The 23,030-nt window shown below is 33.0% G+C and overlaps 1 protein-coding gene across 1 annotated transcript; it reads right to left on the bottom strand.

Annotated features, from left to right (window-relative positions):
- Positions 1 to 6,150: 6,150 nt before the first annotated feature.
- LOC128558658 (uncharacterized) lies at positions 6,151 to 22,979 on the bottom strand. Its single transcript, XM_053548653.1, has 5 exons — positions 22,771 to 22,979; positions 21,919 to 22,182; positions 11,691 to 11,811; positions 10,968 to 11,124; positions 6,151 to 6,307 (listed from the first exon to the last, which is right to left on the bottom strand). Exons 2-5 carry the CDS (start codon positions 22,105 to 22,107, stop codon positions 6,217 to 6,219), a joined length of 558 nt encoding a protein of 185 aa, XP_053404628.1. The 5' UTR covers positions 22,108 to 22,182; positions 22,771 to 22,979; the 3' UTR covers positions 6,151 to 6,216.
- Between the last annotated feature and the right edge of the window lie 51 nt (positions 22,980 to 23,030).

The raw sequence follows: 23,030 nt of genomic DNA, 5'->3' as shown, positions 1-23,030 counted from the left end.
TAACGGCATTAAGGACTTTGCCATATTGAATAACCTACGCAGCAAAAAAAATCCGAAAATATTTAACAAAAGCAGCCGCTGACATTTTTGTTTGTCTCTAGTTATTTGACATATGGATTACTGCAACGAGGTGCGTAAGATGCAACGTATTCAAAACATGTGCGCAAAACTTGTCCTAAACAGTAGGAAATTGGACAGTCCCAAACAAGCATTGTATGACTAACATTGGGTAGCGGTGAAGGCAAGGATAGAGTTTCATGTATAGCTGTCACATGTATTTTACAGAATGGTTAACAGGGTATGTTCCTACAATACAAGGTTTGAGATCGTCAGAAAATTCTGAGTGTCGTTATGTTGTTCCAAACAACAAGTGCAAAACATTTAATGATAGAAGTTTCTGTATTATTGGTCCAAAATTGGAATGACCTGGAGTAGAAGGAACTGCCGTTAGAACTAAGCAAAAGTAAATCAATTGACACAATAAAAAAAATTAAGACATTGTATTTCAGAGAGTTCATGGCAACAGGTGATATCTATTATTTTTTGTATAAGTGTTTGCATTATAACATTTATATTTTCAAGTTTTGATAAATTAAAGGTACTTGCTGGTACAGGCTGTATGGGTTGGGTAGTGTGTAAAGTATTTCTTTTTTTTAATAATAAGTGATTACGCCATTAACCAGGAGGTTTGAACATCTATATGCAGCTCGTCTGGGCGGGCGTACCATGTAAGGCTATAAGCACCGGTATCCGGCAATAGGGATAAATGGCCTCAGGGGAAAGGGTACAAAATAAAGCTATTATTATTATTATTATTATTATTATTATTATGTACAACGCTACTGAATGTGTCATTTATAGAAATAAGCGTTTGTGAGTTCCAATATATGTGATAACAAAGACTGTCCTTCGACGCCTTATATCTTAGCTCGTACAAAATCTCAAATTGTCACAAGAGCCATGTTAGACATGGCCAACCCCCCGCCGGGCATATTATAATTGAAGGCTAAAGTTCCTGGCAAGTTAGTGTCTGAAAGTATTAATTTTGGGGAAAACTTTGAAGAACCGTTTCGTTGTGGTCCGCATCAGGGGTTTTAAAGATGTGGAAGAAAGAATAAGTCAGTGGTGAGGTGGTTTACTGCTAAATTTTATTAATTTTCATGAACAGTATAGCTATGATGTTTTTCTATATGGCTACTGTAAAAAGAAGGAATAGAAAGCTAACAGGGAACAAGAGTGCCAGAATGTCACAATATACGCCCGTCACGGCAAATTTCTTTACTCTAGCAGCTGTATTTGCAAATGGAATTTTAATTTTGTTGTTGTTTAGTAATCATTGTAAGTCTTTTGTTTTTCTAAGTCCACAAAAAAACTCATTACCAGGTAGAGATATCTTAAAATACACCTAAAATTGGAAAGTAACATCCATGTTGAACCACAGAAAAGTGGTCTTGTTTTTTCCCTACAGTCAATTATAAAAATGTTACAATATAAATTATTTATAGTAACAACTAAGGGAAGTTAATCTTCAAAAAAAAAAAAAAAAAAAAAAAAAAATTGTAAGTCCACACAAAAATCTTTACCAGGTAGAGATTGGTCAAAATACACCTCAAAATTGGATGTAGCATTCATGTTGTACTACAGAAAAGTGGTCTTGATTTTTCCCTACGACTAGTAATGAAAAAGTTACAATAAAAGCTATTTAAAGTAACAACAAAGGGAAGTAATTCTAAAGAAGGGAACTGCGCATGACACTTCGTCTCATGATGGTGTTTAATTGTGCCAAGTTACATCAAAATCCCTCCATGCATGAAGAAGAAATGCTTCGGACAAAGTCATTCTTGTATCTGACCTTTGGCCTCTAAGTGTGACCTTGACCTTAGACCTAGGGACTTGGTTCTAAACGCATGACACTCTGCCTCGTGTTGGTGAACATTTGTGCCAAGATATATCAAAATCCCTCCATGCATAAAAAAGATATGCTCCGGACGGAGAGCATTTCTAATATTTTTTTTAAAAAAATATGATAAAGAGGAATAACTCAAAAAATAAGCAAGGTAGAGTTATTGTTCTTGCACACTGCACTTCCTCCCAATGTGTTCTATCAGTGTATGAAGTTTGAAGAAAATCCCTCCAATACTTTTGGAGTTATGCTCCGGACAAATTTTTTTAAGAAAATAAGATAAAGGGGAGAAACTCAAAAAATAGGCATGGTAGAGTTATTGTCCTTGCACACTGCACTTCCTCCCAATGTGTTCTATCAGTGTATGAAGTTTGAAGAAAATCCCTCCAATACTTTTGGAGTTATGCTCCGGACAAATTTTTTTAAGAAAATAAGATAAAGGGGAATAACTCAAAAAATAGGCATGGTAGAGTTATTGTCCTTGCACACTGCACTTCCTCCCAATGTGTTCTATCAGTGTATGAAGTTTGACGAAAATCCCTCCAGTACTTTTGGAGTTATGCTCCGGACAAATTTTTTTAAGAAAATAAGATAAAGGGGAATAACTCAAAAAATAGGCAAGGTAGAGTTATTGTTCTTGCACACTGCACTTCCTCCCAACGTGTTCTATCAGTGTATGAAGTTTGAAGAAAATCCCTCCAGTACTTTTGGAGTTATGCTCCGGACAAAGATCGTTGCGGACGGACGCACGCACACACGCACGGACAGAGAGCATTTCTAATATCCCCTTCGCCTTTGGCGGGGGGATAATTATAGGTATTTGTATATAATAATACATGTGGTACGTCCTGTTGCACTCTTCAAAACGAGACTACACTAATGTTGGATCGAATACAAATAAACACATTGTCTGATTACTCTTTTATTGTGTTAGTTAAATACACGCTGTTTTCATTTGGTTATAGCAATACTACATGTACATCAACATAGATGCCATTTATACAAGAGACGATTTCAACTTAAATAAAGTACAGCATACATTTTACCATAATGTTTTAATAAGCATGTTGGAATCAAAATAAACAAAACATTCTGGTTTACAACTGTCTATTTAAGTCAATATGGATTCTCATGTAGATATATATCTATATTTGATCATTCTGAAGTTATAAATAAGCTTTTGTTTTTGAACGAGTTTAAATGTCGCATTATTGACACTGTAAAACAAAAATGTTATTCTAAATATTGAAAACAGCTCTGTATTGTACATGTATAAAAACTTGAAATTTCTTTTAGAATATGAGAGTTTTTGGACATGACATACTGCCAAGATGTTTCAGATTTTATTTTTTATTTCTATAGTCTTCCACTCAGAATACAGACTGGCAGATATAGTAGAAATCGAATTCCTCGGGAGGAAAGATATTGTTTATGTTGCAAAAATGTAGACATTGAAGACGAATACCATTTTGTTTTTATATGTAGATGTTACGCCGATATTAGAAGAATTACTTAAAAGTAGAATATTTTAGACGTCCATCGGTATTTAAGTTCATACAGCTCCTTAATTCAAATAACAAAACCGAACTTATTCATTTATCTAGGTATGTAAAAGAAGCTCAAACCATCAGAAATGCAATTCTAACTAACTAACTAACTAACTAACGTGGATATCTTATGTTCATTCTCCACATATTTTCTACTGAATATGTCATTATATTCAAGTCTAAAATACTAAATATACAATATTCCTTATGTCATGGTTATTGTCACGTTGGTATCATATATGTAAAGATTATGTATTATACATGATGTACTATGTACAAGTCTTAATAAAGTATCTGTTCTGTTCTGTTATGTTCTGTAATATCATTCAGATGCTTGGATATTTAGCCATTAACGCTTTCGCCCGCGTGGTCAGAGATTTATTACTTTGGTAAATTAGTCACTAACAATAAAATTTCATGATTAGTATTTTAATGTTTGAAATTTCCTTTTGCCTATTAGTAATTGTCATAAATTAATTTTAAAATCTGTTTTAAGTTTTCAATTTCGCCAATCATAAAATTTATGAAAAAATATATAGACAACAAAAGGCTAAATGATTGTTGTAGTCCAATGAAATTATTCTGTACGGCGTGTACCAAGTTTAGCAATTCTTGTTATCAAGATATTTCGCTGGTTCCTGTTAAAAAAGTTTAACAACGCCATCAACTTACAAATCATAATCCTCAAGTTATCGCGTTGATAAGTGACTTTGCTGCATCAAAGTTATATGTCTCATCAAACCTTAAGATCTTATACAAAACAACAATAGCTTGTTAGAGGTTTATGTTATACATACAAAACACTAAATGACTATTTAATGCAAGTAGTGATAAATATCGAAAATTGAATAAAAAATGAGACAGTGCATCATGTTACATATCAAAAAATAAAAATAAAAAACAGAACAAAAAAGAAAAAGAACAACAACAAAAACGAAAAAAAAAAAAGAAACTCTTAAATATGACTGATTTAAAATTAAAGAAGAGAAACAACGATGCTGATTTTAGTGCTTCGAAAAGATTTTCAAGCCTCTCTTACGTATTTCAATACTTTCAGTATATAACAGCTTTTTTTCTACGAGAATTTAGATTCCAAAACAGATTTGATTTTTATTTAAAACCACTCTTGTCTTAACATTAAAAGGTGAAATATAAATACATTAGTTGCAAAAGCCAACACATATATAAAATAACACAGAGTTTATATACAAAAATGCCTGTGTAACGTAGTAAGTTATTTTATGTTTCAAATGTAGAAAGCAGTTACACTGGGGTCATTCTTACCCTCGCTAAATGTCTTTTTTGAAACGTTGACTATAAATGATATTCATTGTATTCTTTTAGATACTATTCACGGTACATTTTATTCAAAATATGGGGACTTTTTTCACGACAGAGTTATGGCTCTTGTCCACTTTTCAGTTTATTTCGTTTACATTTATCTTTGTTTCAAATTACATTGAATTGCAGTTTTTATTGTTCTTAATGTTACATATGGCCATTCTGTAAAATACATGTGACGAAGTACATAAATGGAGATGATTTTATACGTATTTATGACAGGTTTTTCCTCACTCAAGCCCCAAACCCCTTATCACTGCTGCCACCCACCCTGACACACCAAAATACCAAATGCCGTCTTATTATGTCATTCCTTTTATCGACATTTATTAAAATACTTTCACTATTCTTGTCTAAAATATTAAAATGTGATAAATTATGTAGAATTAAAAAGGACATATATTTCAAGAATATAATATCTATTATGACCATTTGCTGCATGATCTCCGAGGTTTATGTGAAGATATACCTTCCTCGGTATCATAACTGTAGAAGAAAAACAAAAAAATCGACCATATTTCTTAATAAAAACACCCAGTTTTTATGTCCAGTACTGGGAATACTTTTTTCAAAATAAAACAACACGGAGTTACGACCCTTGATTATATGCGTTAACTTGCAATATGATCTTTAAGGTTTGTAGAAAGTATCAATCCAATACATTTATAGGTGCTAGAAATATTGAATGAAATGTTGGAACAGTTTCCAAGTTTGAAAAGAGAAACAGAATTATGGCACCCGGTATATGGATCTGTCTTATGATCTTGATAACCTGTTTTAAAGTTTCAATGCAACACTTCCATTGGTTTCAGGGATATTCAAAGAAATCCATAATTCTGCCACATTTTGTTAAGTTTAAAACGGAAATTATTTAGTCAAAAAGGACAGAGCCATTGACTTTGATGTATAAATTTTCATTTTGACCCCAAAGGTATTTGTAAAGCTTGAATAAAATGTATAAAATTCTCTGTTTTAGCTAGAAAATAATATCTGTATGGGTTAAAAAGATATAGGTACACTGAACTACCAGGCTCCCAACCAAAAAAAAAATAATAAGAATAAAAAAAAACAAAAAAATAAAAGTATAAAAAATATGAAAAAATAAATAAACAAATAAATAAAACAAACAGAATGTTCATCTTACCATTAAAACGAAATATAATGCAAAATACACTGTAACAGATATGTGTGCATTTTGTGTTTTTAAGAATAAAACAAAAAGTTAACATGGTCGTGGTAAAATTTTGGTTGATAATATGTTTCAAATTTCTTTTCAGCATGAAAGTGAAAATGAAAACAAGAAATTAACAGTCTCAATGACATTTTGAGGTACGTGAAAAAAGGAGTTTTAAAGTAGAAGTGCTTTTGAATGTTTCCGCTAACACAATGTTATTGCAGAAGGTTTTTATTCTTAAAAGACTTGATCTAAGTCCACGCTTCCTGCTTTCGAAGGTTGAATTTTTCGTTCCTCGGCATATCGTACAGGCCTCCACCAGCGTCTGGAGTCGATACAACTCTGAAAATGTAAATAGTGGGTATGAAACGCTAACGTAAATCAAAGTTCTATTTCAGATTGTACAGAGAGACGCCGTCTGATATGTTTATCGCTCTATACTTATTGAGACTTCTAATACCCATTCGATTTTGTTGTAATATCAGTTGTAGTTGTAAGTACAATTATTACATATCTAGACAAGTTTGTAGTAAATAACGTGTTAAAACTTCAAGAAAATCCAGTAGATCTAATGCTATAATATCAAGTTATGTTTTTGCGACCTCAAAGCATTTTTAAAATTTACAAAATACATAAAAATATCTGAATTTACATAAGAAATGGTGGTGAATCATGATAAAGCACTTTAACTTCATTATCAATGCCATATTTTGAAACTTTTACGACCATATATCAGTGACAAGAAATATGTATGTAAAGATATTTCTCATTGAATAAAGGCACAAGAATCAACTATACTACCTCTATGGCTGTGTTAAGGGTGCTCGGAAAATATACCTTACCTTTTATTTTTTGATGTGACTTTTTAAACATGGGTAAAGTTAATCAAATGAATGAAAAAATGATGGATTTTCAAAATTCAAAAAGTTTTGAAAACTTTCAATTCTCATATTTTCGTATTAAAATATATCTTTAAAATGAAAAACCGTTTTAAATGACATATAGTTTAATAGAAAGTTTAGGCCATTTAAAAACATCACTATTAACAAAAAAACATGGACGTTCGGTTTTTGCCCAACCTATCGCTGTCTTATCAGTTCTAAAAATAGAAAATACAACGGGTCTGTATGCAAACACGATCTCTCCTATAAATTATTTCTGTAACTATATTACTTTTAGATACTATAATAGGCCCGATATTTTACACCGATTTTACACCGATCGTATCTTCCTTACAGCGATAGTTTGTTCGTATTACTTCAATTGTATTGAAAAAACACTCGCGTTTCGTGAGATTTCTATGGCAAGCTGTTCGAAAAGTATTAAACCATTCTCTACAAGTTCTTTAAATTCGTCTTGATATTATGAAAAAAAGTAAGAGAAAATGTCTGTATTCAATGTGCATAGAAAAAGCAAGCAGAGCAACGCAACCTCCTTGGACGTTCACCTACAATTGGACTCTATAGAGGGGAGAAACAGATGGCTGTGCTTCGAAGATAAACAAGATGTATTTCTATGCAATGACATACTTTTGAAAGGGAACTGGTAAAGGGCCGCGATAGTTTACACCAATAATATGCAAGACAAGATTATGAATTTTAGATCAAATATAGGGTTGGTAGTTTTAATAGCTTTTCTGGCACTGATCATCATGTTTTGTAACAATATTTGACTTTATTATATACCTATTTAAATTCTGTAAAAAAATCGGCTTGTATTTCATAATTAAATATGAAGAGACAGACAAAATTTCCGTATTGTACCTTTTAAACTCCGTATTGTACCTTCCGTATTGCATGCTGCCGGACTATTTTCATTAATATGCATGATCCGACACATTACTGTAAATAGCGCACATAAAATCTTCACTAAGTTCCATTTAATATCGATAAACATTGAAGATTTCGTTCAAAAACAAAACAAGAATCAAAATGGTAAAGGTATATAATAAAAGGGTCATTATAACAGTAGCCAGATCTGGGACTTTGTATTCGGCTCTCGTGGATTTTGCAAGGTCGGATCACACTCGGCGCTTGCGCGCCTCGTGAGATCCGATCTGGCAAAATCCACTCGAGCCGAATACTGCATCCCAGATCAAGCTACTGTTATAATAACCCTATTATATAGGCGACAGAACTGATAGGTTTTCATTTTTATTTCGTTTATATTGTACAGTAAATACGGTTAATCAGATGATATTGTTTGTTGTTCTATCTTCATGAAAAAATAAAAACATCTTTCCTAAAATTTAGAAATGTTGGACATGGCTTATGGCTCAATCAACTTGAGCCTGCAACATTTTCGTTTTTGTCGTGTTGAGCGGCTTCCACTCTATTTTATGGAGTTTATTTTATATTTTTTAAAAAAAGATATGTGGAGAAAGTTACGTTAACGGTCATATGTAGAATCGATATGTCGTCTTAGAAAATGATGTTTGTATAGAGACATGTCACCTTAGAAAATGATGTGTGTTAATAAATATGTCACCTGAGTAAACAATGACGTGTGTTTAGTAATATGTCGCCTTAGAAAATGAAGTGTGTTTAGAGATATGTCACGTTAGATAATGATGTGTGTTTAGACATGTATCAACTTAGAAATTGATGTGTATTAAGAAATATATCAATTTAGAAAAGGACGTGTGTTTAGAGATATGTCACCTTAGAAAATGAAATATGTGTTTAGATATATATCACCTTAGAAAATAATGTGTGTTAAGAAATATGTCACCACTGAAAATGATGTGTGTTTAGCTATATGTCGCTGTAGAGAATGATGGGTGTTTGGAAATATGTCGGCGGAGAAAATGATAAGTGTTAAGAAATATGTCACCAGAGAAAACAATGACGTGTGTTTAGTAATATGTCGCCTTAGAAAATGAAGTGTGTTTAGAGATATGTCACGTTAGATAATGATGTGTGTTTAGAGATGTATCAACTTAGAAAATGGTGTGTATTAAGAAATATGTCAATTTAGAAAAGGACGTGTTTTTAGAGATATGTCACCTTAGAAAATGAAATATGTGTTTAGATATATATCACTTTAGAAAATAATGTGTGTTATGAAATAGGTCACCACTGAAAATGATGTGTGTTTAGTTATATGTCGCCGTAGAAAATGATGGGTGTTTTGAAATATGTCGGCGGAGAAAATGCTGATTGTTTAGAAATGTGTCGCTTTAGAATATGGTGTGTGTTTAAAAATATGTCATCTTAGATGTGGTGTGTGTTTAGAGATGCAGTGTCTTAAAATGGATGTGTTTTGATAACAATATAGTCAGCTTCTAGGTCAATTATCGTTAAACAGAAAAAGGGTAAAAGCGTTGAACATGATAACATGGCATGTCTGTCAAGTTTTTAAGTATGGTATTGCAGTCAGCGACATCCATTCATATTAAAGATCTTGTTTAATATTTTAATATATATTTATTATTTTTAATGTTTCCGAAGAATATGACATTTTTAGCTCGACTATACGAAGTATAAGGAGAGCTATCCTAATCGACTCGGCGTCGGCGTTTTTCCGCATCCCCACCTTAGTGAATGTTTTTTTACACTTTCTCTTTTTTTTCTCCTTATCTCTGTGATTACTTAATAGATTTAGTTCAAACTTAAAAGAGTTATTTCTCATCATCACCCAGATCATCCGGCTTAAGGGCCTAATTCTGGTACCAATATTTCATGATTTATTCCCCTTTTCACTAAGATTTTCAGGTTAAAGTTTTGATGCACTTTCACTCCTCTATCTCTGTTATAACTGAATGGATTTAATTCAAACTTAAAATAATTGTTCAACATCATCACCCACATCACATGGCATAAGGTGCATAACTCTGGCACACAAATTTTCATCAATTGTCCCCGTTTTTTCTTTGAATTTCAGGTTAACGTTCTGATGCACTTTCATTCTGTTTCTGTTATTACTGAATGGATTTGATTAAAAACTTAAAATAATTGTTCAACAACATCACCAACATCATATGACACAAGGTGCATAGCTCTGGCACATTTTTGTGTGAATTTATTCTCCGTTTTTACTTGAAATTTCAGGTTAATGTTTTGATGCACTTTCACTCTATCTAACTTATTACTAAATTTAATTAATTTATTTAATTAAAGATGTTTTATTACAAACTTTAAACAGTTCTATTTGTATGTAGTGGTTTCATGTAATTTTGTAACTTTTTATTTATTTCATGTGTATAATTTCATAATATTGTCACAACAAAATATTATTTTACGTATATGTTGAGTATTTCTTAATATTTTTGACACAGACTCAAGCTATTTTGCAATATCTTCATCAGCCATTTGAGTCACACTTATTGATAGCTCCAGTTTCCTCAGATGTGTCCACTTTCACGATCCAGCACCGAAATAGTCGAGCACGCTGTCTCCTGTGACAGTTCTTGTTTATACATGTATTGCTGTCTTAAAAAATCATACTCAACAGTATACAAATGCTTGAGAATGCTAAGTATGTCTGAACAAATGCTTGATAATCCAATGTTTGTCTGAACATGTAACCTCCTTAGCGTTAAGGATTTCTGTAATATCAGTTTCTTTTCTATGCTTTTAGTTACGATAAAGACATAACATTACTGGCAACTGATAATATATAGGAATGATTTCGATCGCTCCTCGCGGTTTCATAAAATCAGTCGAGAAAATGCTCAGTGTCCAAGAGTCTCGCAGTTGTTTTGACGTGACTGTGATCCATTATACACAGCGATTATCTCGTTAAAGCAAACTATATATAGTCTTTGAGACAATGAGCTTATGAAAATTATGATCTAAGTGTTTTTCATAACTACATCATTGTATTTTGAGAGAATTTGTCAATTTTTGAGCGGATATTATATTTCATTGAAATATTCCTTATACGAACATTACAAGTTGCGTCAATAAACTTTGGTACGTTAGCTGAATATCGTTCTACTAAGCATGTACTTTTAACTACCCACTCGTAAATAGGATCATCTAAAATGTATAAGTATACCAACCTGGGTGAGGTTTTCTTCTTTATTACAATAACAGCAATGAGGACTGTTATCAGGACAAGGCCAGAAAGTGGGAGTGCAACAAGCAAGACCAACTTGATATTATCAGTATCGTCAGTATCTGTCTCATCTTCCTCGGCTTCACTCTCACTGCACTCATCTGTTTATATCAAAATCTTAACATCAATCAATAAAATCTAAAACATAATCGTTTGAAAGCATAGAAGTAGTAACACTTCAGACTTATTAAGTCTGTTATAAATTGGTAATGGAATCTGCAATATTTTTGTCGGATCATATAACAACGTAATGTAGGTATGTCATATCATTTGAAATGCTGGAAACACACCACATGACATTATTTCGACACGGACGAAAACTCGGATTTAACTACCGCCGTTGGTTAACCAGTTTCATTGCTTCCTATCATGAAAAATATCTACATTCATTGCGAAGATTTGAATGAACATTGGTGTGACAGAAGCAATTCGAATGCAATGAACTAAACCACTATTGTAAACAGTAAAAGGACGTTTGATACTAGAGAAACTGACTTACTTGAAACATTTTGCATAGATTTATACAGCATGCAATTTCTACAAAAGTGTTTTACTGCTGATAACAATCACGATTACGAAAAGTTCTGCATACAGGCTCTTTTCAAAGACTTTCAAGAAAATAAACATATCATATCAATTTGATTAACGAGACATATTTTATCTCTACCTTTGGCATAGTTGTTTGTCCATCCAAAAGGATTTACCGAGTCGTTGCATACCATGCAGGAATCTGATGGACTGGAAATACTTGTGGCGTAACAAACACCTTCGATGATGCAATATCCAGTCTAGAAATAAAATGGGTTTCAATCACATATTTACGGTGCCCCTAAAGTGACATGTTACGCACTTTTTTCCACTTAGGTAATGTGAGACTTTTTTTATTTGGTTTAAACGAAATAACTATTTCGTTTAAACGAAATCATTTCGTTTTAACGAAAAAACTATTTCATTTAAACGAAATCATTTCGTTTTAACTTTTACTTTTATACGGGGCATATACGGAACTGTATTTTTTGACATACGGGCTACGGACTTGTCCCGTATATGCAGGGTATACGTAATATACGGATCCCGTATTTTTGACATATACGAGGCATATACGGAACTGTATTTTTTGATATACGGGCTACGGACTTTTCCCGTATATGCAGGGTATACGTAATAAACGGATCCCGTACATGTGGCATATACGGAATTTATTTGCATCTGATATACGGGGATATACGGAACTGTATTTTGTTGATATACGGGCCAGGGTTTTTCCCGTATATGCAAGATATACGTAGGATACAGATCCCGTATTTGTGTCACATACAGACTGAATTTGCTTTTCGTATACGGGAAATATACGGAACAGTATTGTTAACATATACGTTGGCCAGGTTTTTCCCGTATATGCACTATCCCGTATTTTCATTTTATTCCAACTGATCTGGTATATGGGGCACACACTGAAAGATGACATAGAATGAAGGTTAAACAAACCTTTAGCAGAATACGGTATGTTAGGAAAAATCAAGACAAAGACAGGATATGAGAAAAACATTATCATCAATGGAGACAAGTCAGATTAAATTAACATTATATATAACATAAATATTTTTTTCTCGTACGATTATGCGTTATTTTTATTTTTTTTTTTTGTCCAAATGAAAATAAGCAGAAAATGTAATTCTTGCATACCAGACGGGGATTTCGGTATTTTTACGGTGCTGGAAAAATCCATCTTACACCCCGGGGTGTAAGATGACTCTCGTGCTTTAAATGACGTATTACGAACTACATATATGGAGATGATTCATGTAGTTATATTTTCTTTCAAAAACGAAATAAAAATCCAATACCTTGACAGTTCCTCTTGGTTCTGATAATATATTCTCGATTCAAAGGACGTTATTTTATCAAAATTCATAACGTTACGCTGCAACTGATAAAACAAAATCGGAACTAAACATTGTTATTTGTCTATGAAACGTCATGACATCTTTCCTGTTTACGGACGTTGCTTTCCCGCGCTTTGTTTAATTACGCTGCTGTAAGAAATAGTTCTATAAAGAAGTCATTCGATTGATTTTATTTTTATTAATTTATTTCTTGATGTCGGTATGCAAGAAAAAGATTCTGTCACTGGCTATAGGTGCAGATGGGAATATCCGGCTCTCGGCTAAACAGTTACCCTCGAAGCCGGAAATTCCCATCTGCACCTACAACCAGTGAAAGAATCTTATAGCAATCAATAACATTATGCATTTTAGATGTTCGTTTCTAATTGAAAACTAACAATTCGCACATTTAAATATGTGCCACACCGTTAACGCAACAAATCAGTATAGTAACACTTCTTTATTACTGTTTATAAATTTTTCGCTATTCCAGTGAATGATGATTCCCACTACAGGCGTTTCGATTTGCCGTCTGCTAAAACAGCAGTACATCCTTTCTAATGTCTGAAGATGTATTCAAATTTAGCGCTTTGAAAAGATGCATGAAGCATTCTGTGTTGGAATTCAATATGTAAGCAGGTAACAAATGATGCACCCCATGAAAATAATCAGTTTGATGATCTCAATAAATGTAAGCTTTTATCTGTTGAGGTACGAATGTCACTGAGTACGATGGCTCATCCGGGCTGTCTGTCAGCATCTATTGACCAAACTTCTCACATAAGCGTATTCTCTATCATGAAAACAAATCGTCGTCCAGTTGGAGTTAATTGAAAAATCTCTTGTGTCAACCTGAAATAGAATTTGAAAGCATTTAAGGTTATATAAATGGACTCTTGTAGTTAACAGAGAATGATATCTTTTAACGCTATAAATGATGTGAAAAATATGACAAATGAAATGACGTGTGGGCAGGGATGACATCATTTAAGTGCTCATTTCGCGCAAAGAAGTGTTTCATTTGCGTTTAATAGTTATATTACGTTAAAATCTATCCCCAACATTATATTTTATATAAAATGCATGGTGTTCATAGTGCCGACAGTCCGACACACGTAGCCACCTCATTTGAAAAATTGTCAAACTGACATAAAGTCACGACAAAAGTAGGGAAGATATTTTCAAGAGAGATTTTACCTGCAACAATTGTTTACTTCAAAAGCATATAAAGTGCAGTGATGTGATCTAAATAACACTTTCCCATTCTATTTCTACTAAAATGTAAAAAAAAAACCATCCACTATTTAAACGAAAGCTAGCTTATACATAAACATTCGTAGCCATTTATTGTAACAAAAAATTGAGTCACATAACCTGATCGTCGTTATTATGCTATATTAGTTAGTGTTCTATAACCTGTCCGCCATTATGCCATTCATTTTGTTTCAAACATTTCTTAAAACTTTGTAAATGAGCAAATTCTGTACGATATATACGATATATTTGCCACTAAATGTTTCTGAAGAGTTTCAAGAATTTCCAGTCTCGCGCTCAGTATAATTTATTTTAGACAAGTAAAATGATTCACCAAAAACGTCTTATCTCTTCATGTTAAAATGCTTTAATTTAGCAGTCCTGTATTCAAGTATGCAATAGAAAACAAGTATAATTGTTAGATACATGTATCCAAATCTTATAGATTAACCTAAATGAAATATTAAAAGATACCAGAGTATCAATATAATTTACATTATTTCGTATAAGTGTTTCCGAAAACTAGTATTCGATACCATCAGATCATAAAGGCTATCTTTCAAATTGAAGTTTGGTCATATTACGAACAACAGAATAGGAATTTTTGTTTCTCAGCTATTTAAAAATACCATATCAAGAGAAAAAAAAAAAGATGACAGCGTCAGGAATCGAACCGGACTGCCGCGGCAATAAAGAAGTTTTCCGCTGTCGTTACCATAAACGCTGAGGGGGTTTGATGTTCATTGCGCGTTAAATGTACAAACGCTTTTCAATTTTCATCATAAAAAGTAGTTAAACAATTTATTCTCATTTTCTGTAACATATAGTCTGTCAGTAATTAAGAAATTATAGCATTAATTTCCAGAGATTTAAAAATGTCGAACTTTGCCTAATGCCTGTATTTGGTATTCTTTGGTATTCCAGTGTTGTTTCAAGGTGGGTCATAAAATATGTTAATACACTTAGTGATAGGTATTTTTATGGATTTTACGTTGTATTTGTGTATCACCTTATTCTGTCTTTGTATCGTCTTTTTTTCTCGGGAATTTAGTTTTTATGATTTTTACACTTATTTCACTTGACAAATTTTATATCATTGGAGAGAAAATTTTAACACAAACTAGAAAATAAAAGATTTTTTGCTGTATTTTTGTTGTATATAAAAACGCTACTTAGAAAAACCTCTAGAGTACGTCATTTTGCGCTCTGCTAAAAAAAAAACGTTTGTGGTCATGGCTGCAAAATAGGTAATAACAGAAAACTGAAAATATACCAATCTTTCGGAAATACATATGTAAATTATGAAAATTTCGTAATAGTCCGTTGAAAATCGGTCGGTGGTGTATATTTAAAATAAAAGACTTAGCTACGCAATTACTTATATTGTGTACATATATAATAATAATATGAGCGGGGCCACGGGAAAACCAACATAGTGCGTTTGCGGCCAGCCTGGATCCAGACCAGCCCGCGCATCCAGGATCTTTGTTGTTCGCCTTCAAACCTTATTGCAATTAGAGAAACTGTTAGCGAACAACATGAATCCTGACCAGCCCGCGCATCCGGATCCATGCAGGTCGCAAAGCCGCTATGTTGGTTTTCTCATGGCGCGGCTCATATGTTTAATATCATGTTTCATATATTTACAAGAAAGTAAACTTATGTGTTAGATGTATAATATCTAACGATTTCTAAATATTTCATAATATGTTTTAAGATCGAAATTACAGACATACTCGATTTCTTTTCTAACAAATGACTTCTTGTTTTCAGGATGATTGAATATGCACGTGCGCAGGTCTATCTATGCACGTGAACAGGTCTGGTTAGAGTAAAAATACGTTTACATGCACAGATTGACCTTCCCGCGAGATTTTTAATGTTCTTACAGTTGTTTTCAAAATATATAAACCCTAGGCAAACAAAAGATCTAGAGTAGGTGTGTATTTTTTTCCATATTGAAAGAGAATAAAACTTTCCAAAATTCTGAAATTTTATTATAACCAACCTTTTTTGATATGATACTATGAAACAATAATACGCATCACAACCGCTTACATTTTAGTCTAGAAAAGCATTATTTTGTCAGTTAGATTACCCATTTTCTAAAGATAAAAGATCGTAAATACTAACTTCATGAATGCCTTCATGAGATTCCAGTTTTGATCGAATGAATGAATGTACGTGCCGCCTAATTCATTCGTAAAGAAGTTAACCGTGGCTACTTTGCTTCTGCGAAATATATTTTTTTCTTTACAACATTTTTTCTCGTTTAACCACAATGGTATTCATGAAATATTTTTGCACGATATTTTCTTTTATTTCAAACACTTGCAACATTAGCTTTTGGTGACTGTAATTTTTGTCTACTAATGAATGAAAGAATGAATGAAATAATTGTTGAATTAATTGTGCTTGAATGACTGAATGAATGAAAGATTTCACGAATGAATGAAACTACTTAACGGCTATTCTGAATTTCCTTTTTCATATTATAATTATATACTTTAATAATTTAGTAAATAGACATTTTTTTTTACTGACGCTAGCAATTAAAAGTATTTATATTAAGAGTATTTCGTCTGAAGTATATTATTTAATCTACATTGTACATTAAATATTTTCCTTTAAACCGCAGCAACTCGTGTTCCCGATTAATTAAAAAAAAAACAGAGAACAGGAGAATTACAAGGCTAACTCCATTTATATACAACCTTTCGACTATTTATTAAGTCTTCATCAGGAAGTCAACAAATATGATATGAAATAAACAACGTTATGAATTTAAGTATTTCATGATCTGCCTTGTTACAAAAAGAATTCATATTGAGAAAAAACCCTGTCTAATTCAGTTAATCAAAAATTAAATCAAATAGGTACTTACCCGAGCCTTCACCTTCCTCTGCAGAATAACGCTAATGTCAAGACATTTTTGCAATATACAGATTAGTGCGTGCGGTCACTTCAACCAGATGTTATCGCCTCGGGCTAGATGAATGCGCGCTGATTGGCCGATTCCATTAAACGACAGAGGGTTAAATTAGGCCATGCCGATTATCTCATAAATTTAATTAATATGCATACAATTAGTATCAATTAATGTTGCAGTTAAACTGTGCCGCAGAACCTATATGACTTTTTTGTACAGTTTATTTACGAAGAGATGGATGAATGAGTGCAAACTTATATAGCATTTTGATGAAGTCTATGTTAGACGATTGTGTTTATTTTTTTAATATGTCCGTAAGTATTGACCTGGCACTTATTAATCTTTGCAAATATTTTCGGGCGTTTTCGTTAATTTACCTAATATTTGTATTTTAAAAATAACCATATTTTACAGCTAACAAATGTCACGGTGGGTTTGATTTCCAGGCACGTAACCACGGGTATCATTTTTTAAAAATGTAATGTAATGTTAACGATACCTGTTTTATTTTTACATTAATTTATGTATCATATTTTTTATTATTTTTTTTATTGTTTTCTCTTGTAGTATTTATATTCTAGTACGCTTATGACGGGTAACATGACTTTTTATCTAAGATACTTTAAACAAATTATTTTACTTTGTTACAACGAGTAAATATGATAACTTTTAGTAAATAGACCATAAATATCACGATACGTTTGATCAAATAAGTGGTATTGGTAAGTTTGCATATAAAATTTGGGGAAAAGGTATGGTCAGAGGTAGGATTCGAACCCACGACCCTGATATTGGCAGCAACACCGTTTGTCCACTCAGTTACCTGCACATGCTACAGTATATCAATTAAGAGTTATATATGTAATATTTATATTGCTATTTGTGATCGAACAGTGAAAATCAAATTACGGAAATATACGAAATATTCATGAGTGCCAGGTCACTACCAACGGAAACTACAACCAAGAGAAATAACTTGGAACAGTGTATACTACGGTAGCATAGAGGGGATATGTTCGCACTTGTTAGCTATCACGTTCGCTTGTGTTAGCTAACACGTTGGCACGTGGTAGCTAACACGTGCGCACGTGATAAATAAAATGTTTCCTATGTCCCCGCTATGCAACCGTAGTATACATAGAAACATCCGCGGAATTATTTTTAAAATACGAACACATATTTCACTTAATAGTTCAGAAGTAACAGCTAAAATTAAACAAAGAAGTATAAAATACATTTTATAGCTCTCTGAATTGAACTAAACTGAATGACTACGGTTAATTATGTGCTTTCTTAATAATCAAAATGTCATGTTATCTACACGTTGGTTTAAAGGCCCGACCTACCCGAATGGGGCCTCAGTGGACGAGTGGTTTAGATCGCTGACTTCAAACAACTTGCCCCTCACCGATATGGGTCCGAGCCTTATTCGGGGTGTTCTCCATGTGAGGAAGTCATCAAGCTGGCTTACGGAAGGTCGGTGGGGCTACCCAGGTGCCAGCTCATGATAAAACATTGCACGGAGGGCACCTGTTGTATTCCTTCACCAAAAAAAGCTGGCAAGTCGTTATAGGATCAATAATTGTATCGATGTTACATTAAATTCAACAAAAACACAAAAACGACCTACCCGGACGGTAGCAGACCAGGATCTTGCGAAATTCGAGTAAGAATAAAAAATACGAGTAGGAAGTCATGACACTAGAATATTTTCGCGATCACGCTTAAAAATCGAGGAATTCGCTCAAACTGACATATTCTCTTAAAGACACTGATTCTGGTATGCCAGGTATGTGGCCTATGGGAATGATAAGGTCTGCGTATTGGTGGTAAGGGCCAATACACAAGACTGGACCATTGATAGACTTGCTTCTGTTTATCATAATAAGCTACTGTATAGCTACTGTGCAGTACATAAATTACAGGTGATACTTCTCACCTGCATAGCAATTCAGTCCTCACCTTTATAACGAGTTTAGAAAGCTTGATTGAATTACGGCTAAATAAACAAAGTGATAAGATACAACAGTGTTTTTTTCATATTTTCAATAATCAAGTTTTTTAACAATTAAATTTCATCAATGCAGTTTTTTTTTTTGCTTGTTTTTTTTTTTAATCAAAAATACAAACAAATGCATTCAGGCACATAGCTTTTAGAAATTATAAATTATGTGTATTTTGAACAATGATATCTCTTTATTGCTGGATTTTATTATACATAAAAGAATCGTTATTTAGACAACACAAGGGGAATTATGCATTTTTAATATATAAAATCCTTCTGTCCATATTCCATTTTATCTATTAAGCAGCAGGAAGAGTAATTAATGCATGCATGCATTTGATTTTTACAACGGCGATGATACACGAATGTGTTTATCACTACAAACAAATAAGGATGAATGAATTTTTTTCTCGGATATTTAGATTGAATGTAAAAGTAATTCAGAAACGCGCAAGAAGAAATGATGGATTTATTCATGTCTTTGATTTTATACCTGTTTTAGCCCGCGAATGTTTTTATCAGTTCGTGAGATATTAGTGCTATACATCTATTTCATCCATTCATTCATTCATTCATTCATTCATTTGACATACATGTACACGTTCAAAAACATGCAAAACGTTTGTCCTTTGAAATGGCCGGAGAATATAATTTTCACTACATATATTGCATGGCTTATCATTCATAATGATTTTTCATTAGTATCGACAAGGAAAGAAATTGATAGCTTAATCAATCCTAATTGCTTGTATTGAAAAAGAAGAAGAAGAAAAACATGCAAGATTAAAGAAGAAAGGATGAATTATTTGAGGTCTTTGAGTTTATATTTGTGATGGTTCGCGAATGTTAATTTTCAATTTTGGACGCACAAGAACAAAGAATGAATTATTCCATGTCTTGATTTTCCATTTGAATGAGTTTACTACAAGAAATCCATCTTCTTCTATCAATATTAAAGGGCCTTTACACCAGATTTTAGCTAATATGATCTTTCTTTAAAAATGAAAATTGTCCATATTATGAACATTAGAACAAGCTATTCTTTGCACACTTTTTTTATTAAAAGAATGTTAAACAAAGCAAAAAATATTTATGAGTTGGGAATCGAACCCGGATTGCCTAGGCAATATAAAGCCCCTAAACATCTTGACCAGCACACCACGGAGGAATTTGTACGACCGTTTAAATAAAGCTTTATAATTAACGCAGTTTACCTTCGGTACCCCGTGACAAACGTTTTCAGTCTAATATAGATTATGAATGAAAAATTTAGTGAATATCGGGACTGGATTCTTTGTCTGTATACATTGAATGTAGAAATTATGAAAACACGAAGGAATATATATTGTACATTGTAGAAAGTTCAAAACATGGAAGAAAGGATGAATTAATCAATGTCGTTGATTTTTATACGTCCGAAGGGTGCGTGTAATGATATGACGCTGGTGTCCGTCTGTCCGTTAGCTTTTCTGTAACCGCTCTGTAACTCTTGAACCCTTCAAGGATTTCGAAGAAATCTTGCCACAAATCTTCACCATATCGAGACAACGTTTTAATGGCTCGCTTCAATATTAAGGTCATACATAGAGGTCAAAAGTTATATGATATTGTTTCGCGTCCGCTCTGTAATTATAACTACTCTTGAAGGATTTAAAGAAACTTACTAAGTATGATTATATACACATTTCTGAATCCCGTATTTCCGCCACATACGGCAAATATACGGAGTTGTATACAAAGCATATACGGGAAATATACGTCCCTTATTTTCGAAATATACAATTATTCATATCCCGTATTTCCAGAATATACGGGAAATATACGGTGTTGTATACCAAGAATATACGGGAAATATTAGTCCCGTATTTTCGAAGTATACAAATCATTTAAATCCCGTATTTCCGGCATATACGGGCAATATACGGAGTTGTATACGAACAATGTACGGGAAATATAAGTCCCGTATTTTCGAAATATACAAATTATTCATATGCCGTATTTCCAGAATATACGGGAAATATACGGTGTTGTATACCAAGAATATACGGGAAATATTAGTCCCGTATTTTCGAAATATACAAATCATTTAAATCCCGTATTTCCGGCATATACGGACAATATACGGAGTTGTATATGAACAATATACGGGAAATATAAGTCCGCTATTTTCGAAATATACGAATTATTCATATCCCGTATTTCCAGAATATACGGGAAATATACGAGGCTGTATACGAAACATATACGGGAAATATACGGCCCGTATTTCCGTAATATACGGGTTAATTTATTCCCGTACACCAGACATATATGGGAAATATAAAGTGTTGTATACGATCAGAATAACCCTTTTAAAAAATTCCCGTATTTCAGTAATATACGGGTTATCGTATATCAAGAATTCCGTATTTCATAGTATACGGAAGCCCGTATTTTATTAGTATACGGACTTTTAAATATACAAGTCCCGTACTCGCCCGTATTTTAGTTTTCCCGTATTTCTTCCCGTATATTGGTAATATACGGAATCCCGTACACTCCCGTATATTAACTCTTTTTTCGCAGTGTTGTCGATTTGTCAGATAGGCATAAATACTGTGAGATATAGGTCTTTATTCACGCAAAAAAAAACACAATTATATCGAAACTATCCATCAATATAAAAAGGGGGATTCATACAAGAATGGTTTCAAAATTATTTCTGGACGGCGGTAAACGTCAACGTCTCGCAAAGTAATACATCTAACAGTCTGACTTAATTTGGCAAAATGCGAAATGATGTATATGCACCACTGACGCAATGAAGTAAATAATAAATTACCATAAGTACAATGTTGTCCGTTCCATTTGTTTGATTGATTTGAAGACAAGTAGAATCCAATACATAAACTGTGGAGCTATTTCCAAATGTGGAGTCATCATTGCTCAGGGATATAACATACTGATCAGCTATGTACATATTCCCGCTAGTTGATCTTTTCCTTCTTCTATTCACATTCGGACAAAACATGACTTCATAAGGATTTCTGTAGTCAACCTGACCTTGAAACGTTGCAATTATCTCCCAGGAACCATCGGATGTAGCCTTAAAATACATCTTAAAGTGAAGCTATATGTACTTATATTTTCTTTTGATATGTTAGTAAGAAATGTCTTTTACTATTTTGTAAAACAACAAATACATGTAGTTGAAAAACATTATTTGTAAATGAAGTTATAGGCAAAGTAACGATGCTCAGAAAACTTTGTTTACAGCTGTATGCTTCCCTTTTTGATTACATGTATGTATATTTATACGTTATTTTTGCTCTCAGTATTCTCAATTACATCATACATAAATTTCATGTTCGAATAAATTTTATTTTAAAACGCATATCAGGAAAATTTAATATTTCGAATGCCTAAATAAGCATCTGAGCAACACTTCGTTACCTCAATGAAAGAAGTGGATTACTGCACTGACTTAAAGAAGGACCTATTCACTTTTTGCGCTGAGGTGATGACTTGTACTCTTGAAGATCGACTGGATTGGCTTGTCCTTTTTCAGTTAGTGGATCTTTCGTGTAATATTGAAGTGTTTTACTCATTTATCGTAAATTCTCTTTAGCTCAGAGTAAATAAATTGTTGAAAAATCGTAAAATACTTCTAGAACTACACATTAAAAAGGCGAACCTCAGAATGAATAGCAGTGTATAGCGAATCAGCCAGAGATCCTGAAGTGGTTAGCAATATACAAGTACAGTCGGCCTGTTTCTTGTCACAGACTCCATCTCCAGCGACTCTCTCAATTTTAACAAACGAACGCGGAATTGAACAGTCGTCTTCTGCATATCCTTGGTAACAATCACAGATGCCTGTAAAATATCTGGCATTGTAAATCAAAATAAATCACAAAGTATCAGAAACACTGCATTACAAGCACGTTACCATAT

Source organism: Mercenaria mercenaria, chromosome 7 (genome assembly GCF_021730395.1).
Source record: "Mercenaria mercenaria strain notata chromosome 7, MADL_Memer_1, whole genome shotgun sequence".
Taxonomy (NCBI): domain Eukaryota; kingdom Metazoa; phylum Mollusca; class Bivalvia; order Venerida; family Veneridae; genus Mercenaria; species Mercenaria mercenaria.
This window is presented reverse-complemented; position numbering and strand designations above follow the sequence as displayed.